The sequence below is a fragment of the Vitis vinifera genome, chromosome 5 (genome assembly GCF_030704535.1).
Source record: "Vitis vinifera cultivar Pinot Noir 40024 chromosome 5, ASM3070453v1".
In the NCBI taxonomy this organism is placed as follows: domain Eukaryota; kingdom Viridiplantae; phylum Streptophyta; class Magnoliopsida; order Vitales; family Vitaceae; genus Vitis; species Vitis vinifera.
Window position 1 is genome coordinate 26,683,820 of NC_081809.1, and position 24,164 is coordinate 26,707,983.

The window sequence follows — 24,164 nt, forward strand, 5'->3', positions numbered from 1 at the left end:
TTAACTATTAATTTGATATCTAATTATTATTTAATTATTATCAAGGGTTTAATCTATTTTTAACTGTTTGTATTTTTATTCAAGGTTCCAGATCCAGCATTATTACTTATGATTGAAGTAGCATATGCTCAATCTTTTCTTGATCAATTAATGGGTTCTCGGGGTGAACGTGATGAGAGAGGAAATGATTCCAATCGGCAAATGGAGGGGCTTTGGCCCTCCGGTCTCCGTGCACATCCAATGTATCTCATTCATATAATAAGTTTGAAAAAAGTGGGAAAATTTTTAGAGTTGGAAAAGGTTACCATTTTGAATAGAGTAGTGGACTAATGGTAAATGCATGGAGGGCCCATGCATGCATGGATGCCAAAGAAACCGTGGGCAAAAACCAGCGGTGGGAAGGTGGAAGGAATGAGGGAGGAATTTACAAGTGGCGTGAGATGAAGAAATAGGCGCAGCAGCAGGAGAAGGTCCACATCACATGCCCCACTGCCCACTGTCTTCTTGTGCCGTCTGTTATAGAGAAAGGACATGAGGGAGCTGGTCCCTTTGCCACCACGCCTTATAAATGAAACATGTGGGACTGCTCTCTTTATGTTTATATGACGAATGATGAATGATGATGGCTCCTTGGACTCTCATTTTTTATCAACAGTGAACGCCCAAGCAAACCAAGGAATTCAATTCCGCCTCCCACACGGCTTTACATCTGATATACTTACCCTACTCCTAGTCTCCTTCCCTTATTTTTCTAGTACGATTACTTTGTTTGATTTCTTGGTCAAATGTCTTTTTTTTTTTTTCCTCTCCTTGGGTTGGGCAATACCCAATACCATTGCCATGTCCAATACAATACCACGACAAAATGGAATTTGAGCAAGTCTGCTGCGACTACGAGGATGTCCACTCCTCTTGTTACATCAGCTCTTCTTTTTTGGGTAGAAAGAATAAATATATATATATTAAAATAAATTCAGAATGTAGATGTTTGAGGTATTCAAATTTAAACCATTAAGCGAGTATATAACTAGATTAGGTTATAATACAGAGTAATTAGATTAAGGGCCATATTATTGAAAACAAAATGGGTGTATGAATAGTGATTACAAAAGCAATTTAGGTCAAAATTTGGCCCCAAATGCCCTAACTTGCCGAGTAACCTGTCACTTAGCTCTAAAATCAAGGGTGAAAGATGTATTGTTAGGACCCATGTGGGCCTTTACATGCCGGCGGCTACATCCCACAAGCCTAATTGGGGTAGTCAAAACTCAACAGAGCTCATAGACCATGAGATGGTAATAATTAAATATGTTCAACCTGATGTTTTTACAAGTCTAAATAGGTGTACTTAGATGCAAAAAATGAGGGCAATTTCATATGGTCAACAATCAACATATTGGAATTGTCGTGAGACTTGAAAAGATGGTACAATTTTGAGAATGAAAATTGAAGAGCTCCTTAATGTAAAAGAAGAAAAAGGGTGTTGAAGTTGAAGGTGATGTGGATGTGGGGGTGTGGCCGTGTGGGGACTTTTCTTGAAAGAGAAAATGTTAGAGAGAAAAAGAAGAGAGGGGGGAGTCCAGGGGTGAAGAACCTTGGGATGGGAGAGATGAGGCAGTAGACGCCCTCAATTTTCCAAAACAAGCCATCAACTTGCATGTCAGCACCAACCCCACTTGATAATACATTTCAATTCACTGAATCCAACCTTTTCTCTCCCCACTCAGTTCATGCAACCTCCCAAATTCCATCAATATCTATCTCACACCCCCCCCTTCCCTTTTTTCTCTCTCCCTCAAATATTCACTTGATCTCCTCACCTGATCACCGCCACCTATATTAATTTCTTTTTAAATTCTCACCTTCCTCATTCCTCCCTTCCCTTTGTGAGCTACCCTGCACACCCCATTTGTCTTTTTGACTGTTGACGATGATGGCTCTGTTCTGCTAATTGTTTTCCTTTTTGTGGGTATATAGACATATTGGATTTGGATTAGAAAATATTTCAGATATAAGAGAGTTTTTGAGAGAGAAAAGGGGATGAAATGAAAAGGGTGTCTAAGGGTTCTATTGTTTCTTGTTCCATCATTTCTCAAATTTCAGCCCACCAACAGAGACTACAGCATCTGCATCAGCACCACAGGTACATCTCCTCTGTTGATTTTGATTTCTTGACCATGCTATTGCTTATATTGGTTTTGTGATTTGAACCATCTTATGGGGGGGGGGGATTCCGCTCTGATCAGATGTTGTTTAAATCTAATCAAATAAGATCTATGCCTTTTTGTTTGTGCTTTAAATACAATATAGTGTTGACTTTGATTAGGGCTTCATTCACACTTGTCATATTGATTGGATTTGTTTCTCTTTTGCCTTGTTGAATTGTAGTTGGATCATTGGGGACGACGTCTCGTGGTTTGTAAATTGTGAAGACAGAGAATATTGGAAATGGTAGTTTTGAGTGTTGTTAATCGCCTTTCATACAAAATCCAAGTTTGATTCTCATTTTTGGAAACTCGAGCTGCGACTTGATCATTGGGATTCGAATTCTATCAGCTTTAATAATCCCATTGCTTGTTCCCAATTCAAACCCCAGATCCAAGAAGCATTTGTTTCTGAAATCATTGGAATTCTTCTTCAGGGATTAAATATTTGGCAGTCCTAGCCGGAATACTGAATTGGGGATTAAATATTGAATCTAGCGGAGTCACATTGTGCCTTGTGACTGGAGGAGGGTTTCTAAAGCTCTATAAGGATCATTTGTGATTTGCGCACATTTCAGAAGACAGTTGGGTTGGGTGCTTGTAGATAGATCCCTTTGAGGAATCAGAGCTGGAAACATTGGAGCTTGTCTGCTTTTCTGAATCTCCATCTGCATTTTCACTGGCAAAGATCTCTTGATTCCCCGCGGCGGTGACTCGGATTACTTTGAACCGGTTGGGACTTGGTGACCGGTGAAGGAGAAATTTAAATGAGTATTGAGCAGCCTGAAGCAGATTCAAGACTGTCTGAAGGACCTTTGATCAATCTGCAAGATCGATATTTGAGTGGCATCATGGAAGCGAGAGGAAGGAGGAACTCTGCTCCTCTGCAAGTTGAGAGGAAAAACCCTACTCCTCCTATGGCCGAAGGAAAGAAGATGGAATATAATAGAACTCCCCTCTCACGAGAGAACAGCAGGAGACTGATCCCAGCAAGCTATTTCAGCTTGGAGTCATTGCTTTTGCTCATCTGTCTCACGGCTTCATTGCTGATCCTTCCCCTGATACTACCACCATTGCCACCCCCTCCTTTCATGCTGCTTCTGCTCCCCATTGGCATTCTAGCAGTGCTTATGATCTTGGCTTTCATGCCTTCTAATGTCAGAGATTTGACTTATACATATGTGTAAATGGTGGTGTTCAAAAGTGCACCTCTTCTCATCATACAATTTTTGTTATTTGTCTTGATATTCAGATGAAAATCAGTTATTTTATTTCTTGATTCATTCAATTACCAAACAGAAAATGTACCTCTCTCTCTCTCTCCTCTGTTTTGAGATTCAGCCCAAAGGTCTTGCTGTATCAATTTACTTTGGAACAGTTGATAGCTTAGTGATATGCTGCAGACTTTGGTCTCCATCAAAACTTAATCCACACTGTTGGGTTTGGTTTGCATTTCAATCTTGTTCCCTCTACTGTAAGAAAAAGAAAGATATTTCCATAATGCAAGCAAAATAGTACTACTTTATTTCAATAAAGTCTGCCCCCATTTGGGGTAGTTATATCATCTTGCCTTCCTCCACTTCTTTTCCTCTTTGTTTTAATTTATTAAGATCACATGTTAACTTCAAGCCCATGAGCAAAACATGATTAAATGCTCCATAATGTAAATTTTATTGATTAAGAAATAAGCCAGTTGAGTTCTCCTACAGTCCCACCAAAGGAGTTTGGCAGACCATTTGCCTAATTCTTCAACCACTCCATCATGACTAAAGAAACAAATATGTTCCACACTTATCTCAAGGAACCAAGTGTTTGGATCCTGATTAATGGTATTATCAATTATGAAGACTTATTATCATTCTTGGATCATTTGGTCAGTCTATTCATACCAGTCTTCTTCAGTGCTATCAATTGGGTTCCTTTCCTGGGTCCCCTGGTTTAGTTTGTCGCCTCTTATTCCGACATGGGAGTCGATAAACTTGACCTCACAACCCCAACAAGGTTCAGCCCAGACGTCATTGAACCACAAAACCAGCAGTGGATGATTGAGGCTCAATTTTGCAATGCTTCAAGATCAAGAAATTTGCAGAATGAAGCAACTGCTGTGTCTGAATAGTGAAGTTTAGAAGAGAAAGTGACCCAAGCGATCAATCTGCCATGTTGCCAAGAAGCATAATCATCCATATGCATAGACTAATGTGGGTCTGGTCCTAATTTATATAATTTGTATGACAATAGACAATGACCCAACTAGCAATTTGTAAAAGCTTAAGAGAGAGGAAAACAACAAAACAATTAGATAACATCATAACATTGGAAAAGGAGGGGCATAGCCTAGAGAAAGATGATACCAGCCAATATACATATCGTCATATTTGAACCTTCTGATAATAGTTGCTCTCTGTCTTACATTATATACTTTACATGCACATCCAAAATATGACAAAATATGATTTAGAAGCTAGTGCAGGTAGGCTTCATCAGACATTAGCCAATCACATGGAAGGAAAGAAAACTGACAAACCTTAATTGCTTTGTCACCTTAAACCCGGGGTAAAATCAAATTATTATCTATGACATATCAGGAGGAAAAAGGAGGTGCGAAAATGGGAAAGTTCCAACACAAGATCTTGCTAACCAATGCTGGAAACAGAGAGCAAAAATGGTGGGAGATGATGCTTCAAAATAGCCAGGAGCTCCCTGCCCTGCTTCACCTCTTCTAACGGCCCACTTCCAAGCCTTCTCACTGCTTCCACAAGCTGTCCCCTTAGTCGTTGCGATAACAAGCAGCCACTAGCCTCAACGCACTCCCTATACAGTGGCAGGTATGCTATTGCTACCAAAAGGGGGCCTGGGAGATCCCTCAAGCAAATAGGAGATTCACCCCATTTCAAGATCCTTAATATATTCATGTAATGTTCTTGTCCTTCCCTCAACCCATCCAAGAAAGCAGCCTCTGACCAGTTCTGCCGCAGAAAAGCCCTTAGCTCAGGAGCAACAGCCTCGTCATCAGACCTAGCAATGCTGTCTGCAACAGCATAAGTAGCAGCAGGGTCACCCAAGAAGTCAGAACGGAGGAGAAATGCTACACCATCAAGAGAACCACCACTTCGTTCACCAGCAGCCTTGAGAATTTCTATGCTGAGGGCTGCAAGGACATGCTGAGGGACATGAGGGAGGAGATAGGCAGCAATCCCGACTTGACTGCTGGAAGTAGCAGCTGTAAGAGCAAGGCAAAGGTCCATGTCTCGGCAGCCCCTTCTCACAAACCATTGTACAACCTGCATACAACCCCTTTCAGCTGCTCTCATCAATGGGCCCAGGAAGGCTATGGCATTACCTTCTTCCACTAGACACTCCATTGTACCAATCTTGCAATAGTGTGAAGCAAAGCCCAAAGCCAAGTCAACATCAACATCCAAGCTGTTCCTTTGGGCAATCTAATGGCCAAGAAAAATGGAAAATAAGAATGTCAGACAAACTTTAACAGCACCAATTATCCTCCCTCTCTATCATGCAGTTCTACTAAAATTTCTAAATAGGGAAGATTCCTCCCCTCCACCCCCCACCCAGAAAAACTTTACAGATAATGGGTGCCCTCTTATACATGTCTTCACCGATTAATGCACAATGAGAAAAAGAGACTCTTCAAAAGAATAAGACTAGAAAAATAGAAAATGTACTAAGATTTAAGACTTTCCTATGAAAACCACTGATTTTGAGTTGGGAAAGCAGAACTGTTTCTTTTGATAAAAAACAAGACTAGACACAGCTTGACCCTTAGAATTAATACAATACAGGTATAGCTTGAGTTCTCATTCAAAGGAATCTTTAGTATCTAAAACCAGATAGTCCTTGAGATTTCCCGAAAAGTGGAAAACAAAAACCTGGGTTACCCACTACCCACCATGCAATTTTCAAGTAAAAGAAATTTATGACGAACAAGTCCAATAAAACATGCTGTGAAGTTCAGTAATACCAGCTTAAAGCTCTGTATACATCAATTATCCTATGTAGTTGCACATTTTGGGGAATTTATTTAAATAAATGGAAAGCAAAACAGAAAGCCCATAATCACTCATAGTTGTCTCAATTTTGTTCGATGGGTCAACCTCAACCATTGTCTCTCCAATTTTTAATGCTGGATATTTCTTTACACCTTCAAAACCAATACCACATAGGAAATCGTACTCAACTAAGTTCTCTCCAATTACATTATTTAAGTGGTTAAACTTTTAGGAAAGAGCAAGGCCAAGATTTTGACTCTTATATCATAGCTGCTGAAATGATTTCTAATCTCTTCCACCTTCAAAGTCAATACCACATAGGGCTGAGAATTCCTAATACAATCCATTCGTATGACTCAAAAATGACATGAAATTAGGATGTCTGGATCGAATGTAATCATATTCATGTTATAACAATGTCAATCTATGTAACCAATTTATTAAACAGACGGTGTCCAGGTTTAGAGGCTTGAACCCGTTTTGATCCATGTAATTAATCGTTGACACTTTAAACTCAGCATGAATATAACCCATTTAATTATTGGGTCACAGAGACACAATTATAACTAGACATGCATACAGTATGTTTGACTCATAATCTTATGTATTCTTAAGGGCTTTTTTGACAGGTTAAATTTTCCCCCCCTATTTATCCCAATTGGAACTCTAACTAGGAACCTCTCATATGCCCAACCGAAAAACAGTCACCCCTTGCCGCTTGATAATTTACATTAATTTTTTAAAATAATTGATAAAACCCATTAAATTATTATTCATATAGGTTTAAAGTACCAAATGCATTAGATGGGTCAAAATCATGTAGGTCAACATACAAGTAACAAGATGCCGTGTTATGTTTCATAAATTTTAACATGGGTTGACCCTGCTCAATCCAACATCTTTATACACATAATAACTAATTCTTCTCTAAATTTTGTTCAATAGGTTGACCTCAACCAGTTTTGTTCCTAAAACATCTTCAATGCCAAGTCCATTTACAACCCCATATTAAGCAAATCATATCCATAACCACATCTTCTCCTATTACATCATTCAAAGTGCTAATTCTTAAGGACGAAGCAAGGTCAGGATTTTAACTCTTATACCATAGTTTCTGAATGATTTCAAATCTCTTCCTCCTTTCATATTTTTTGCTATTCATCCTAGCACAATACTTGATCTTAATTTTTGACTATGGCCTCAAGGTGCCACCCCACCCACTATGCATAAAGATAACAACCAAAAGGTGAACTTATACAGTCCGAACCAAGATTCCCAAATCAGATCACAAAATATGACTACATATTACATAACCAAAAATATCATATCAAATATCAATCACGTAACAATACTAGATTAGGTCACAACACCCAAAAGGTGAATAAAACAGATAAAGTAAAGATCTGAGCTCAAATCAGGACTGATTGAACAAACCACATACCACCTAGATTCTATACATATATTTCAAACCAAAGTTGATATAATATTAATAGTAACAATAATAATAATTTATTTAACAGGCAATCATGAAATATAATAATTTAATAGTTAAACATGACAGAAACAACAACAATAATAATAAACAGAGAGAAAATGCTTATGCTGAAAGAACTTGAACCTTATACAAAAAATTAAGCAGGAAAGAAAACACAATGCCAGGATAGTATCCCCATGAAATCTGAAAGAACCTGAACCTTATAAATGCTTATGAGGAAAGTAAACAGCTAAAAGCCTGATGGCATCTTAAACACTCTACAAAATGAACAGAGAGAAAATATTACCTGCAATAAGATTCTAACAAGCTCTGTGCTCCCAAAACGAGAGGCTTCAAGAAAGCATTGGTTCACATTATCTGCACCCCCCTCTACCAACATACCCAGCAGTCCTTGGATTGCTGTTGCTGATATCCCAGATGCCCAACCAGGATCAAACGAGCTAGAGAAGAGAGTGAGAGGGAAACAAGCTGCATCAAAGGCCTCTGTGAAGTCCTTCCCAGTAAGGTGGTTGCCAGCAAGATCTAAGAACATCTTGAATGCAGATAACTGGAGTTGGATCTCGATTGCTGAACTGTGACTCACTCTATCCCTATTGCCCTGGCAACGAGAATGGAAGCCAATACACTTTAGAGCCCATTCAGTAAACTTTTGGACCTTGGCACCTGCTTCTGCCTTCAAGACTTCATCCCCATTGCATTCCTGAAGACGCTCATGCAACCTGATAAGCAAGCAATGGTGAGACAAATTGGCACATGGATAGCATGCAACAAACATCTAATAACAGTCAGCAACTACATGGTATCAATAACTCCTGTCTCGGTCTGTTTAAATTTGCCACAGTTAAAGAAGCTTTTTGTGATTCTAGTGCCAACTGACATGCTTCCAAAAACTGTTCCCATCCATGCTAAAAAAAAGGTTTCTTGTACATAAATAAATAAATATGTATGTACATGTGTGTAGTTTCCTTGACTAAAGAACATGGGTATGAACTTTGGTAACAAATCAAGTCAACATGCAAAATAGCAAACTCCAATTCCTCCTTTTTGTCACAGTTTGGGATGGCATTAATATATTCAATGTTGTCTTTCAAGTGTATGTAGTGCATTTGCATACATGCATCCTTCATGTGCATACTATACCATCAATAGAAGAAACGGCATAAAAATCTCGCACATTAATCAACAGAAAAGGCTTGCACTTGGGGGATTTTTAATAGATTTGTGGTGTATGTTCATGTGTGCACACATGTGAGTGAGTGAGTGAGTGAGTGAGGGAGTGAGTGATCAAGCAAGAGAGAGAGAGAGAGAGAGAGAGACTACTCGCTTACTATTCTGTACTCAAGCTCCCAGTGAAGACCAAGCAACATGCCATTGATCCATTCTTCTTTTTATTTAGATTTTATGAATTCTTTATTCAATTACGACATAGATGAAATATTCTTGAGTAGTTTACTTCCCTTTGAGTGATGCTATATGTGCATACTTTACTGTCAATGGAAGAAACGACATACACATCTTATTTGGTATTCAATGGAAAAGATTTTCCACAACTATTTCCTCCACTTGCATGATTTTTAACAGATTTACAAGTTTGTGCACGTGTGTGTAGGTGGCTGTTTGTGAAAAGGGAAGGGGAGAGAGAGAGAGAGAGAGAGAGAACTGGGTTAAGGACCAAATTTCTTGATGCTAGAGGAATCTGAATAGCAATTTAAGATCATCCATCATAATCAGAAAGAGTAACTTCATTATGCCTACTAGAAATACATTTGGTATGTCAGAATGGTTCTATTCCTGTGTTTAGATACATCAGGAATTAGAAAGCAGAAATGACTTTGCACTCCTGATGTAGGGTTTGCAATTTCAGGAATGAAATGAAAGAGCAAATAGTTTTCCAATGACACCATTTCTCATAATTTCTTTCACTTATCAACTAAATGGAAATTTTCTACTATCACTGCAACCAAAACAACAATATATTCCCTTCCTTCCCTCCACTTTCCTGGCAACTAAAAAGAAAATCTGAACTCTCTTAGCAACCAAACAGGAAACGCATCAAGATACTTATTTGTTTGGCCAGATGAACCAAGGAATGCTGTTCAGTTAGAAGATTCCTTTTGGGGTTCAATAGAGTTTGATGGGAGTCTAGACTGCCTAATTTGATATTTTGATGCTGTTTTTCTGTCTTCTTGATGTATGGGTGCAACTTGTACACCACAAGTCTGTCCAAAACATAAAATCTAATCTTATATACCAACTTTAATGCTACATTTGGCAGCGATGCTCATCTCCAGTAATTCGCAGTCGGCAAAATGACAACTATTGTGTCCAAGGAAATTTCCCACTTTATGGACAATTTTAGAGTTAGTATATCAATGTTATACTGTGGAATCATTCTTTGAAGATTTATTAGCAAAAGGAAATTGAATTTTTTGACAAAAGCAATTGGAGTGGGATCAGTTTGGATCCAAGGGAGGTGAAGGGAGAAGCACTGAAATTTTGAGGGTGAAGTTTGGTGGGTGGTGAAGTCGATTGGTTTGGGCCTTAAATCTGAGGTAAATTAGATGAAGTCATTTGTGCTTCTATTTTTCTTCAAACTCTCAACCAGACTAATAGTACCACAGGAGTATTGTAATAACGATAATGGTCTTAGTCAGAACGGGAACTGAGTGAAATGAATATTTCATTCCCATTCAATCCAATTTAGACATTCAAATCCAAAATGGAACAGAAAGGGATCTCATTCTGATGATTTTGGCCCCACTTCTATCCAAAACAACTGCATCAAAGTGATAGTACCGGTATGATCAGACAGAACTAAGATAAGCACAAAAACAATTTATGGACTATTTTGTTTGTTGATTAGTAAATTCCTAAATCCAAACATTGCACTGTTTTTCCATATAATTGGAGGATAAGACTGTTAATGAGACATTTAAAAGCAAGAAGAGTAAGTTTCACCTTTGGGCCATTACAGTTACTGTATCTGCAAGGCTCATTGTTCTACTCTGGCAAGCAGAAACACATGAAGCAAGAAATGAAGTTCTTAGGGCAGCTCTTGTGAAATCGTATGCACCATTAGAAATGATCTTCTTAATTAAACTCGTGATCCCATGAAGTTCTTCTTGAGTGCTCAAGAACCAAATGGAGTCCAAGGAGATGCATAGAGCATCATTAAGCGTATGCGGATCAGCTAATAAGATTAAACTCTCAGCGAGCTCCCAATCATGCGAGCTCACAGCACCCTGAAACATTCGTCCCAGCTCAATCCTATCTTGTCTACTAAGTTTCTTCTCATTCCCAACCTTATCCTTCTTCCCAGGCTCTGAGTCTGTTACAACCATCCTGGATTTGAGTTTCTTAGGGCTGCAGCTACAACCTCCTGAAGTTCTTGAGTCTTTACTTACAAGGGGTGCCTCTCTTGAGAACACAACATTACTTCCCTCACCGTTTTCTGAGGAAAAATTTTCACTTGCATCCTTTGGATGCCCAATTCCGTTATTGTTGGATTCCATTTCTGCACATAGGGGGTCTTTGGGATTGGTGCCGTTTCCGGAATGCAAGTTGTTGCTTCCCGCCACGGAAATGAACTCCTCTTCCATTCTCTCTCGCTAAACAAATCTTAAATCAAATCAGGCAATATATCAGTTGTTGCAAAAGGCACAAGGGTACATCCAAGGATAGGTGAATCAAAAAACCCCTTAATATTACTGAAAATTCTTTCTTCCCTCAGAATCTAATTTCCATAGAAAGCAAATGCCTCAAAGCAAAAATTGAAAACCCAATTATTTTCTCTGCCTTCAATTCACATCCCCAAATGGGCTCAGCCAAACACCAGAGTAGAGTAACTCAAAGATTAAACCCCCAAAATAAAAAAGGGAAATGTTCAGACAATCCAAACCAGCAAACTCAAATCTACCTCACTCTTACCCGTCCATCCCAAGCAGCATCCTCAAACCCCAGTTGCAGTATCCGCAAAAACCCCTTTTTATCAAATCGACCCGAATTTGCAGTAAAATATAAAGGATCCAGAACCAACCCTGAAACACCAAAACCCGCATCCATCAATCAATCAACAGACATAAACACACATAACCCAGGAAAGAAAAAAAGAACAAATTGATCATCAAGAAAATACAAATTGGACCGTCACAGACTGACGAAAAATGAAAGAAACAGAAAAAAAATCCAGGAGAAATGCATAGACAGCAAACCTGATAAATTGGGGGAACAGAGAGATGGAGAGAGAGACAGGGAAGAGAAAAACCCTGCTAGTCTTCAAAATTTTAGAAACCAAACATATGGAAATAGAAATAGATTATAGGTGGTGGTGTCTATGTCTTTATTCATTTATTATTATTTATTTTTATTTTTATTTTTTTTCTCTAAACAAGGAAGTGAGAGTGAGTGAACAGAGCAAGATGCAAAATTTAAAGGAAATGGAATAAAAATAAATAAATAAATAAATACTGACTCATGAAAATGAGAGTCACCACACCACAAGAGCCTTTCCCCCCTTCGGTGGGTCCCACCTCACCCTAGCCCCACCGCAATCATTACACATATTCTCTCCTCTTTCTTTCTATTTTATTCATTTTGGGGTTTGGCTGGCCACACCACACCCGCTCCATCCCCTCTCCTCGGCCCCACTCCTCCTTTTGTTTTCTTCCCTCTTTTGCCACCTTTCATTTATTGCTCCTATTGTCTTCTTTCCATCTGGGCTCACCCATGACCCAACCCAACACCTTAGCCCAAGTGCTTGGTTCATCATTCAAGGGTTCCACAAATTACTATACTAGAAAATTCTAGGCATCCAGTCGGTCCATATCGAGAATAATAAAATCGATGTCTTATTGTTTTTTTTTTATATTTTTTTTTATGTATCATATTTTTTGGTACTTATGGAATCAATAACCTTATGATACTAGTTTACATAATTACCATAATATTAATAGTGGTTTTTGGGTTTTATTTATAAAATCATAGGCATTAATTATGGTTTCAAATGTTTTTGTTGTAGCCTTGTAGGATGATGGTGATGGTGATGGCTTGTGGCCCCATCATTGCCTTTCATTACTGTTTCAAAGCTTTTTAAGTTAATAATTAATGGTTTCTAATCTCATATAGATATTCATTTTGAAGAAAATCTTATTCCTCTTTGGCTTGTTTACTTGTGACCAAATCAAATCCAGAGGATATGGACCATCTTTTTTCCTTTTTCCTCCTTGGATCCTATTTCAGATTTGCCCATTGAATTGCATTTTTCTTTTTCTTTTTTGGTGTAGTCTCCCTCTTTTGGAGATTTCTTATAATACAAACATATGAAAGGTGAACTTATAATTTATAGCAAGCACAAGAAAGACAAATTAACAAAATGTTGATTAAAAGTAATGGTAACACCAAGCCCTGCATTTATTTTGATTCATAAATTGCTCCTATCATTTATCATTTATTAATTTTTAAATTTTGTTGAAAATAAAAGTTAGGAATTAAAAAACTATAAAATATATATATATATATATGAAGATGAATATATAAATTCTAGTTGTTAGTAGTAATGTTTTTCTTGAATCGGGTTTTAATTAATCATCTTATTTTTTTAATATTACCATAATCTTGATCACTCTCTTTTTCTGGTTTTAAAATGACATTGTCGCCTGCATCACTTTAAAGCTTCCATTGGTATACAAAAAACTATAATCAGAGTGAATCACAAAATATTTCTAAATTCTGGGTAGTGTTTGAGTTGGTGGGTTACATTGAAGAAATGAAGAACATTAGACCATTGGTCCCATCTCTTGAGCCTGTGAACCGCCACAGTTTCTGGTATAAGCTCATGGGAGCACCTCCCATTAGTGCCCGGATAATCATACATTGCAGGCTTATTGGAGAAGCGGTTTTTAGCCTTGTTCCCCATATTCAACCACTTCCCAACCAGCTTATCCTCCGGCCCAAATGTGTCGTTTCCAGGTATATCAGACTCTCCAATCCATTCCACCAGGTCCCATGACAGCACAAACCCCATTCCTGACATGTACTCCACAAAAGGGTTGGTGCTGGCGCATGGAATCACAAACCCGTAATACAAATCCAACCTCGGCAGTGGCTGCAGGGACAATGCCAGGGGTGCAAGCCTTATGAAAACATCGTCGTCCGCCTTCATCACGTAGTCATACTGACGCCGGAGAATCTGCGGGAGGGATGAGAAGTAGGTGTAGGTCTTGCCGCTGTTCATGTTCTCCATGCAGTTGAGGATGATGACGTCCTCAAACCTTAGGATTTCGAGCGCCACCAGCACCCTTTGCTCGGGCTTGGTGAGGTTGCAAAAAATGAACTTGACGTCGATGTGAGCCACAGGTGAGGACTGGATTCCATAGACTAGGCGGAGGAAATGTCGGCGATCGTACTTATCGGCGCGGGTGAGGATTCCGATCAAGAGGCTGAATTGGGGTAGCGCAGAAGATGGTTCTTGTGGTGCAATGGAAAGTAGAAGAGGGGATTTGAGGAGGTGGGCATTGAATGATATGAAAATAAAGAGGAGAAAGAGAACAAGAGAGATGAATGCAGCTAGAATCAGGCCTCTCTGCCGCATATTCTGTTTATGAGTTTGTGTGAGGCTAAGAGATAAGAATTGAAATGGTGTTATGGGTAAAGCTAACCACAGAATAGGTCATGAAGGTGGTGTCTCTCCCATGTAACAGAAGAAGCGTATGAGTAAGGTGGTTTTCCTCGTGCTACCCTCCTAGGGAGTGCGATCTTAACGTGAAGCATTGTGAATTGTGTGAGACATTCCATACTAGTTCTTTTCTTCTTCTTTCTTTTAGTTGTACCCACAGAGAGACAGAGATGGAGAGTTTTGAGAAAGAGCCTTCTTCTGCCCCGTAACCTTGGGCTCACAAGTATAAGGAATAAGCATGATATTATGATGAAATATGATATTTTTATAATATTTGCTTTTGCGTGCATATCGTAGGTCCCGCATTCATATACATGTCTTAGTCGTTTAGGGTATGTAGAATGACCACCTCTCATTATGGGCCTACCGGGCCAATTCCCCACTTAAGCAAAAACCGTTACAAACTCCCTCTAAAGAAGGGGAAGTCATGTCAAAATTCAAATGGGGCAGCTGGCTTGTAAAAGGAATGGCAGGCCCGCTATGTCACCCAGCACAAGTTGATGAGCCCACAAGTTCATCGCAATGGGACGGCCGGTTGGCCCACGAGTATGATATACTGCCTTATCTGACCCTTCCTCACACTAGAAGATAGGGTTTTGGCCCATTACATATATATAGATATATATAGCTCTTTTTAGTGTGTGCCTTGATCAAGTGGAGATTTATTGAGACACTTACGAGATACCATTTTTCTGTTAAAATAAAAACATTAAGATATGTGGATTTTTTTATTATAAAAAAATTGTTATTTTGGTGCAAAACTAAGAAATGTAATGTAATGATGTTTGGAGGTGTTGTTGGTAATTGTGATAAATGTGACACGAGCCCAGTGTGGCCATGATGATGACATAAACTCATGAGAAGGTGGAAGCATACTAATTAAAATCCCACTTAAGCTCGATTGCACCATACATGGCTTGCATTCCTTCACAATCATATTGCCTGCTCCAAATATATGGGCCTCGAATCAAGCATGCCCATTAACAAATCCAATTTTATTTTAAGGATAAAGTATATATCCATACGCTTATATGAAAATAGTCAATCAAATTATCTAAATAGTCAAAAGTACTATATTTGATTAAAAAAAAAAGTGCATACAATATTAATTATTTTTTAATAATTACTTAAAACTTATATTTTATAAATTTGAAATTTTATTTTATGATTTTTTTTTTTCATATGTGCATACGAGACCACAATTTTTCCAATATATTTACCAATGTTTATTAAAGATTTTTTTTTTTTTTTTGGTAAATTAGTAATTTGATTTTAGAAAAGAAATGGGATTAGGGATGGCAATTAATGCGAGAAATGAGGATATAATGGGAAATTAATCGAGGATGAGCATAACTCCCTTCCCTCAACTACACTCTCCCTGATTTTCTCGCTCTTTATCAGTGATACTACCGTCACAGGGCTGTGACAAAAACATGCAGTGAGCTTCCGACACGTAGTAATGGAAATTGAATTTAGAATGTGAAGTGAAGATATTGTCTTGCTCAGTGACTCTTGACAATGGTCTCATGATAAAGCTAAAGGCGGAAAGCCTTCGTTTTAACCTTTCCTCAATCTACAAACAAGGCATCTCCTTATCTCTCTTATTAAGACTTCAGTTCTTTTCAATTTCTTAACCTATTCTCTCTCCGCAGACTTGACCCTAAAAACCCTAGCCCTCTCTTCTCTCTATCTGGTTCTGTTGCCGGATTTTCTTTGAGATCTCTCCCTCAAAATCATGGATGAAGAGTACGATGTTATAGTGTTGGGCACCGGTCTCAAGGAATGCATCCTCAGTGGTCTTCTCTCCGTAGACGGCCTCAAGGTCTTCATCCTTTCTAATTCACTCATTTTTCAACTTCTCCTTGGAAATAAGAGGTTTTTTGGCCCTCTACTGGAGTCATGCTTGTAATCGACTATTTTTGTTTCATTTTTTGGGCGGAAAATCACGTGTTTTTTTGGTTATGATTGTGATTGGTGAAGCCAGATTTGTTTGGATCGGATAGATCTGGATCAGTAGATCTCCCGAAGCATGCTTTTTCTGTGCTCTTTTGTTCTATGTAGGGAATTTTCAGTGATCCGTTGCGTTTGATTATGAGTTTCTGAAGAAATGTTGTTATTCTTGGAATGATGGGGATCAAAGTGCTTTTATCCTTTGCTTTTCTAGCTAAGCATGACTGCGTTGACTTGGTGATGAGTATCCAAAGTAGTACAGTTTTCTGCATTTATGTGTGGATTTTTTTGCAGTATTGACAATGACCTATTGATGGCAAACTGAAATCTAATGGATAAAATGGTTATAATTTATTTATTTTTTTGGTAGGAAACTACTACCTACTGTTTCCGTGTTTGTGAGTGTGCCTGCATAAGTAGGTTTTGACTGCTTTAACTTGAAGTGATAAAAGCAGTATTTTCGAGCAGGTTTTCTGAGCATTATATCAAGTTGCTTGAGAAAATGTGGGTTAGAAAGGATGCAGAAATGGGACTTAATTGAGTTTATAAAGTAGGTAAAGAAAGTTGCCATGGATTATGAACGATTTGCGCTGCAAAATGGCAGTTATTGGTAGAAATAGATACCATGTTTTTTTTTCTTAATGCTTGAATCAAATCCTGAGGAAATTTTTTGCAGAATTATAATGGTGGTAGCACTTGTTTGGGTTGTGCTCTTGTTCAAACTTCTATTGTTGAAGGTGGTATTAAATAGGAATCATCAAAGTAGGGTCCAGGAATTAGAAACTTGGTCACTTGTTAAAGACATATTAAATATAGAGCACCTTTTGGGTATTGTATTCTCTTGGATTTGTTGATTTGTTGCTTGAGTTGTAAAATTTCATAACAGGGAAGTTATTTTCTCTTAAATCTTACCAAAAACAAAAGTCCCTAAGTTACGGTTGCCATTGATTTTTATACTTTTCCTTTCTAAGGAGTTTTTTGGCCTTCTATTGCTCACACAGATGGTTGAAAGTAATGGAAATGCTACTCCTGTGCTTATCCCAGTCCTTGCCATTTTGGCCAGGCCTTAATATCCATGATGAAATGTTGTTATTTGTTATTCTATTGGTCTCCCTTTTAACTCGGACCATCTTCTCTGCACTAATAAGACCTAATGTAGTTAGGAGCATGCTTTTCTTTCTTTGTGTAAACTGTCCATTTTTTTTTCTTTTGTTACACATGCTAACTGCATTGTATCCCTATCGATTTGAATTCCAAAGTGATGCACTGACATTATTATCTGCTCAAGCAGTTGGTTGATGATTAAAATTGCATATATTGTGAACCAGGTTCTGCACATGGATAGAAATGACTATTATGGAGGAGAGTCAAGTTCACTCAATCTTATTCAGGTCCTCAAATGCACAGTTTTGTTAAAGTGTTTTGGGACTATTTGCAAATTCCTATTATTCTTCTAAATGTATTGATTTAACACTTTTTATTTACAGCTGTGGAAGAGATTTAAGGGTAATGATAAACCTCCAGCAAGTTTGGGCTCTAGTAGGGATTATAATGTGGACATGATCCCAAAGGTTTTTCTTTTTTCTTCACTACAATGCTGTTTAATTTTATTAACCGTTTGTGGTTTTTGTTTATTCATTTGAAATTTTCCTGATATGTTGACTACTTTTTTTTGGCTAGTTTATGATGGCAAATGGTACCCTTGTACGTGTCCTCATTCATACAGATGTTACTAAATATCTTTACTTCAAAGCTGTGGATGGCAGCTATGTCTTTAATAAAGGAAAGGTGAAGTTTCTTTGGCTTTGGTTGGAAAAAAAGTTAATTTTGTTTGATACCTCTATGTATATATGCGTTCTTCTTAAAACTAATGGTAAGAGATACCCACTATGATAGGTTCACAAGGTGCCAGCTAACGATGTGGAAGCCCTCAAATCTCCACTTATGGGCCTATTTGAAAAGCGTCGGGCTCGCAAATTCTTTATTTTTGTTCAAGATTATGATGAGAATGATCCCAGAACACATGAGGGGATGGATTTGACAAGGGTCACAACTAGAGAACTAATTGCGTATGCCCTTAATCCTTGTCATTTGCGCATATCTTTGTCTATTTGTGAGGAATTTCAATGTACCCACTTGGATGGTCTCAACTTGTTTCTTTGCAATTTTAAGCATCATCTTAGGCAATATTTTCACAATATAATGCCTGATCAACATAAGTTTATTTGTGGGTGGAGAAGAACTCCTAGCCTCATTGGCACAAATTCTGGCTTCCAAAAGTAGAACTGTAGAAGAAATTAAGATTTACAAGACTGAAAATCTTATATTTTCTCTGTATAAACACCTATCATTAATTATGTCTCTTTGGCCAACCTTGGGATCTGGAAAAGGTATTGAAAAAAATGTAACCAAAAAAAAAAAAAGGAATCTTTTGAGAATCTGAATTTCCGTTTATATTCAAAAAGCAATATTAGTTGCTGAATTAATGCATGCATCCAAAGCCCACATATACTAGTTGACCTTTATGCAGGATGTGCTAGGTCACCTTTCTCATGTACTAGGGGTTTCATTGGTATTCTTGTTGCTGACAAATAAATTTAGGTTTTGTAGCTTCCCCCCTAGAGAGTGATCCTAGCATAGGAGGAATGAAGGAGAAGGAGCAATACCAAATGAATACCATGTCAAGAGTCAGCATGATTACATCCAAATATGGTTGAGGGGGTGCTAAACCCATGGACCTGATAAAGTTGGGGACCCTAGGGAAGGAGGTTTCCATAGCTTGAAGTGGAAGGGTATCATAAAGAATGAAGCTTCACCTATGAAATAATGATAATAATAATAATAAAGAATGAAGCTAGACATTTCTTTCGTTTCAAGAGCCATTGATTGTTTTTATGAATTTTTTTATTCCTATAATTATATATTGAGATTGAGATATCATTGGTAACATCTCTCTCTTCCATCGAGATTTAATTTTTTTTTTTTTTTTGACTTCTATGTTGGTAAGGGATGGAAGTGGCTTTGCTCTGAGTTAACTGGAAAATTTTACCTGAGGGAGTAGAGTGGCAATTTTCATTCACTAGCAGTTAGTTACTTCATGCTTCATGTGAACTATAGCATTGTGCATATCATGGTAAATTAGCATTTTTTTTTATCCTTAAAAAATCATTGTTTCTGGTATGGTGGTTTTTGTATGAAAACATTGCAAGGTTTTCGATATTGATGGCCAGCTATATAACCTGTTATAGCACTGTTATTTGCATTTTAGCTCTGTTGCATCTTTTATCATCTCTCATCCCATCAGGGAAGTTACCTCAATTGCTTATGACATGAAAAATATTCATCTAATAGTCTTATCAATCAGTCAAGACTTTATTTATGGTAGATCTGGCTTTATGACAGAAAATATGGTCTCGATGACAACACTATTGATTTTATTGGTCATGCAATAGCGCTTCATAGAGATGACTGCTACCTAAATGAGCCTGCAATTGATACTGTGAAGAGAATGAAGGTGAAAAATGCATAGGGTTCATATTATACTTCTTTCCCTTGGTTTTGAATTCCCTCACAATAGAAGTTCCATCATTTTTGTGAGCTTCCATGAAGTTCTTCCTTTTGACTATGTGATAGCTTTATTCGGAGTCTATTGCACGTTTTCAAGGAGGATCACCATACATTTATCCCTTGTATGGGTTAGGAGAGCTGCCCCAGGTTTCTTTCCTTTCCATGCCCATTTTTTGCCTTTTCTTTTTTCCTTTTTTTTTTCTCCTTCAGTAAGTCTCCTTGGTCCCCCATTTTCATAATGGTGGGATATGTCACCTTTTACATGTGCTCAGGCATTTGCAAGGCTCAGTGCTGTTTATGGTGGAACATACATGTTGAATAAACCTGAGTGCAAGGTATGTGATATACTGTGTCTGTCTCTCAGTGTTTAAAACTGTCCTATTTATTAAACTTATCTTACTTCTGCTCCATTTTAATGGGAATTTTTTCATTTATTATGCTTAATGCCAGGTCTAGTTTTGTTTAACATAATGTCAAATTTTGCTCAAATTTCAGGTAGAGTTTGATGAGGAAGGAAAAGCTGTTGGTGTTACATCAGAAGGGGAAACTGCTAGGTGCAAGAAAGTTGTCTGTGATCCTTCCTATTTGCCCAACAAGGTAATTTGTTTGAATGCCTTGTTGATATTATTCCATAGCGGCTTTTAGGCATACACAATATAAGTCTGCTTTTAGTTACCCATTTTATTTGTAAGAGATTTTTGAGCTAGAAATGTAAAAAATGTAAGGTCACAATCGCTGGAAACATTACCTAATCTAATTTTTAAGGTTCATTTGACTCATTTTAAGATGCAAGCTTCTGTGTTTCTTCCCTCCTTTCTTTTTAAAAACTAACATAAAATCAGAGTGTGATGCTAAAGAAGATTTTGTTACTAATTGCACCAGGTGAGGAAGGTTGGAAGGGTTGCTAGAGCAATCTGCATTATGAGCCACCCAATCCCAAACACCAGTGATTCTCACTCAGTTCAGGTTATTTTGCCGCAAAAGCAGTTGGGTCGCAAGTCAGACATGTGGGTTCTCTTTCACTTCCATTAATTTGTCAGGTTTATTTGCTAAGCTGATTAGGTGATTGCAAGAAGAGAGACAAGTCCTTTATTTTTTTGGATTGGGATCAAAATGAGATTAAACAAAAGAGAACAGCTGCTTCAAATGTTGAAGTAAATACCCATTATATTTTATGATTACTGCCACAGGGTGTGGAAGACAAGAATTTACAAATCTTTGCAGTTGATCAGTGGATGTTTGGTCGGTTATTAGCATGATTTCTCAAATTTGCTTGTAATATTTTCATTAATTTGTCATTTCTATTTCACATGAAAATGGAAATTGGACAGTTCATCATATTTTAAATAACATTTGAAATTATTCCTTTGTTTTTTTTTTTGTAACCATTTAAATGACTTCATTTGTTTAAAGTAAGTTTGTTTGTTGATTTTACTAGATGACTTCAAGCAAATTCTTGTGTCCTTATACAGCCTCACCTAGCCTCACCTAGTTCTCCAAGTTGGATCTTTCATCACTTTTGACTTTAGCAGAAGGAATCAACCAATTTTTATGTGTAAAATGTGATGTGAGATACTTTAAAATGATTCCATTTTTAGTGAATGTTTGATGCCCCTCATTGTTAGCATTCTTCTAAAAGGAAACAAATGGGTCTACAAAAAGCTTTTTCCAGAGTTCAAGATTTAGCAGTCAACTAAAGTTATTTAATGTGTCTTTTTGTTTCTTTCCTCTATTTTGTTGGGACTAAATCTTGTAAATACCTCTATGATTGTGTAGGTATCTTTTCTGTTGTTCTTATTCTCACAATGTTGCTCCCAAGGGCAAATTCATTGCATTTGTATCGACCGAGGCAGAGACTGATCATCCTGAGTCTGAATTAAAGCCAGGAATTGACCTTCTGGGGCCTGTCGATGAGATCTTCTATGATATTTATGAAAGATTTGAACCAGTCAATGAACCTTCTTTGGACCAATGTTTTATATCAACAGTGAGTTTCTCTTAATTCCACCTTACAATGTATCTTTCACTAATTTGGTTGACTGCATGCTCCCCTACCAAAAATATATATGCATACTAATCAAGTTCCTTGCTATGCTCAACAGAGTTATGATGCCACAACACATTTTGAGTCAACTGTCATGGATGTGCTCAACATGTATACCATGATAACTGGAAAGGTAAAAACTAATTATTTTGCCATTATGATTTTGTCATTGTTGAGGTTGTGACCCACTCATTGCTTTAGTATTGTTATTGTCTGCTGCTATAATCTTTTTTTAACTGTAAACGCCACAATACATCAAATTAGTATGGCAGCTGAAATTGCAAACATGACAAATTATACTCCATGTTATGCTGCTTGCATTTAGGTACTGTTGGTTACTAGTGATGTCTTACATAATTTAACATTATCAGTTTGGATCAAACAATTTTAGACTTTTATCTATCATATAGATGTCAAGAACAAATATGTTGATAACTGCCAAGGTACCTGCATTTTGACATTAAAAATTTTGTACCTCTAATTCCAGCATAGTTTTTGATTATCTTTTTGGGCCAAGTCTTTGGAAAATAAATATTTTAGTTTCTACTTGGTTTCGTTATATCTGTGTTTGCCAGGCTATCATTAACCTGTTTTAATTATTGTGTGGAGCATGGTTCCCTGTTAGATTTTATTGACTGGTTGTATTTTGGCTCCCTTTGTATACCTCCTGTGTACTTGGGGTGCACCCCCATCTATTTTTGGTGTCTTTAATATATTCTTGGTTGCCTGTCAAAAAAAAAAAAAACAAAAAACAAAATGATTGTGTGGAGCATCTTATCGAAATTTTATAATCTAGAAAAATTACAATCCAGATCAGGTTTCAGTTTATGAACTTAATGCAATTTCACTATTGACACAATGTTGAGAGAAGCAAGAACCCATTTTGGGGGAGTCCATGTGGTCGTTGGAAGGGGAGTTAGTTTCTGGTTGCACTGTAATTTTAATCTTTTCATTAGTGGCATTTTCAAATAAGGCTGTATGAGATGATATTCCATGGCCCAATTGAAGCCATTTTTTCTTGAAAGCAGCTATCAAACACACTCATGCTGACAAACAAATGCACCTGTTTCTTGTTTTTTTGGTAGCACATTCTTTTGAGTTGATGTGATTAACCGATTGGTTTTTGTGCAGGTTCTGGACCTCAGTGTGGATCTAAGTGCTGCCAGCGCTGCAGAAGAATGAGAAGCACATTAAGTCCATAAACTGATATATGTGCATTGTTCCAATTCCTTTGAATGTTAAATGTTTCTGGTGGGATTTGCCCCTTGAAAGCGGGATTTGCCCCTTGAAAGTGGGATTGGACTTATCCTGGTTTTCTGTTTCCTTCATAGATTATACCATATGTAATAAAATGGTGTTTACGAATTTAGCTGGAGTCTAATATGCAGGACCCCCCGGCATTCATCCCTGGGGAATGTCTGGAAACCCATAAATTTGTGTGCTTGGGTCTGTCTCTGTAGCTCAGGACCACGGAATCCTTCTAGAGGGTTTTGCCATTCAATTGATAATACCTTGTGCAGCTTCTCCGAGGGGGAACAAACTCTCCGTACAATTTCTTTGAAAGAAGCACAAGGTTAGAGTTGGTGGAATGTGAATGAGTGGCGAGGTCGGTTAAACAGAAATATGAATTAGTATGGTATTGCATCCCAAAACCCTTCCTAGTATCCGAGTGAGTGGGGCAGCTTTCCACAATACTCTTGGAAGCAAAATCCTGAAGTGTTTTTGGATTGTAGAATGAGCTATACAGCCTAAAGTTGAGTTAAAAAACTAGACGCTCCTTATCAAAGAGTGTATGGCAATGCATTTGAAATCTATTTGGTTTGTATCTTACGGTGATGGTAAATGGTGGTTAAATTTTGCTCAAGCCCTTTTGTGCTGGTGGGTCATGACATTTTTCTTGATCATGGCTGGTGTTGGGTTATGGGTGGGTTTGATTGTCATGTCTTTTGTGAGGACTTTTGATGCTTATACTAATTTTAGTTAAAATCCTTTATGACGTGAATGGAGCTATTAAAATTACTTTATTTTCAAACGTAAATTTTTACGGTTTACACTTTATAATTAAGAAATAAAAATTTTAAATATTTATTTTATATTAAATTGAAAAGGATAAAAAATTGTATTCTTGAAAATTATTTTACATTGATTAATTTTAAAATGATAAATTAGTTTTTTTTTCTTAACAAAAAATGGTTTTTATTGAAAGTAAAAATTTGTTTTTATT

The 24,164-nt window shown here is 37.4% G+C and overlaps 3 protein-coding genes across 4 annotated transcripts; 1 reads left to right on the plus strand and 2 right to left on the minus strand.

Annotated features, from left to right (window-relative positions):
• Positions 1-4,552: 4,552 nt before the first annotated feature.
• On the minus strand, positions 4,553-12,174 carry LOC100242432 (ankyrin repeat protein SKIP35). Of its 2 annotated transcripts, XM_010652460.3 has the most exons (5): positions 11,918-12,084; positions 11,634-11,743; positions 10,665-11,324; positions 7,993-8,425; positions 4,553-5,644 (listed from the first exon to the last, which is right to left on the minus strand). In XM_010652460.3, exons 3-5 carry the CDS (start codon positions 11,303-11,305, stop codon positions 4,838-4,840), a joined length of 1,881 nt encoding a protein of 626 aa, XP_010650762.1. In that variant the 5' UTR covers positions 11,306-11,324; positions 11,634-11,743; positions 11,918-12,084; the 3' UTR covers positions 4,553-4,837. The 2 variants fall into 2 exon arrangements, with proteins under 2 accessions (XP_010650762.1, XP_059593200.1); XM_059737217.1 differs by having other exon boundaries at positions 10,665-11,743; positions 11,918-12,174.
• A 1,117-nt stretch (positions 12,175-13,291) lies between these two features.
• On the minus strand, positions 13,292-14,352 carry LOC100264716 (uncharacterized). Its single transcript, XM_002276263.4, has one exon. The coding sequence runs from the start codon at positions 14,293-14,295 to the stop codon at positions 13,414-13,416; it is 882 nt and encodes a 293-aa protein (XP_002276299.1). The 5' UTR covers positions 14,296-14,352; the 3' UTR covers positions 13,292-13,413.
• A 1,383-nt stretch (positions 14,353-15,735) lies between these two features.
• Positions 15,736-23,309, plus strand: LOC100261021 (rab GDP dissociation inhibitor alpha-like). Its single transcript, XM_002280570.5, has 13 exons — positions 15,736-16,201; positions 17,658-17,720; positions 17,817-17,900; positions 18,010-18,117; positions 18,226-18,398; positions 19,732-19,843; positions 19,963-20,043; positions 20,169-20,231; positions 20,392-20,493; positions 20,779-20,903; positions 21,673-21,883; positions 21,999-22,073; positions 23,072-23,309. The coding sequence occupies exons 1-13, from the start codon at positions 16,115-16,117 to the stop codon at positions 23,120-23,122; spliced, it is 1,335 nt and encodes a 444-aa protein (XP_002280606.1). The 5' UTR covers positions 15,736-16,114; the 3' UTR covers positions 23,123-23,309.
• Positions 23,310-24,164: the final 855 nt, after the last annotated feature.

What these genes read in the sequence shown, in the direction of transcription:
- LOC100261021 (XM_002280570.5), top strand. Translation starts at nt 16,115, where the DNA reads ATGGATGAAGAGTACGATGTTATAGTGTTGGGCACCGGTCTCAAGGAA. An exon ending in ATGTGGACATGATCCCAAAG is followed by an intron (nt 17,901 to 18,009) that starts GTTTTTCTTTTT and finishes TTTTTTGGCTAG; the next exon opens with TTTATGATGGCAAATGGTAC. An exon ending in ACAACTAGAGAACTAATTGC is followed by an intron (nt 18,399 to 19,731) that starts GTATGCCCTTAA and finishes GCTTTATGACAG; the next exon opens with AAAATATGGTCTCGATGACA.
- LOC100242432 (XM_059737217.1), bottom strand. Translation starts at nt 11,305, where the DNA reads ATGGAAGAGGAGTTCATTTCCGTGGCGGGAAGCAACAACTTGCATTCC. An exon ending in GTAACTGTAATGGCCCAAAG is followed by an intron (nt 8,426 to 10,664) that starts GTGAAACTTACT and finishes CTTGCTTATCAG; the next exon opens with GTTGCATGAGCGTCTTCAGG. An exon ending in TTGTTAGAATCTTATTGCAG is followed by an intron (nt 5,645 to 7,992) that starts GTAATATTTTCT and finishes CTTGGCCATTAG; the next exon opens with ATTGCCCAAAGGAACAGCTT.
- LOC100264716 (XM_002276263.4), bottom strand. Translation starts at nt 14,295, where the DNA reads ATGCGGCAGAGAGGCCTGATTCTAGCTGCATTCATCTCTCTTGTTCTC.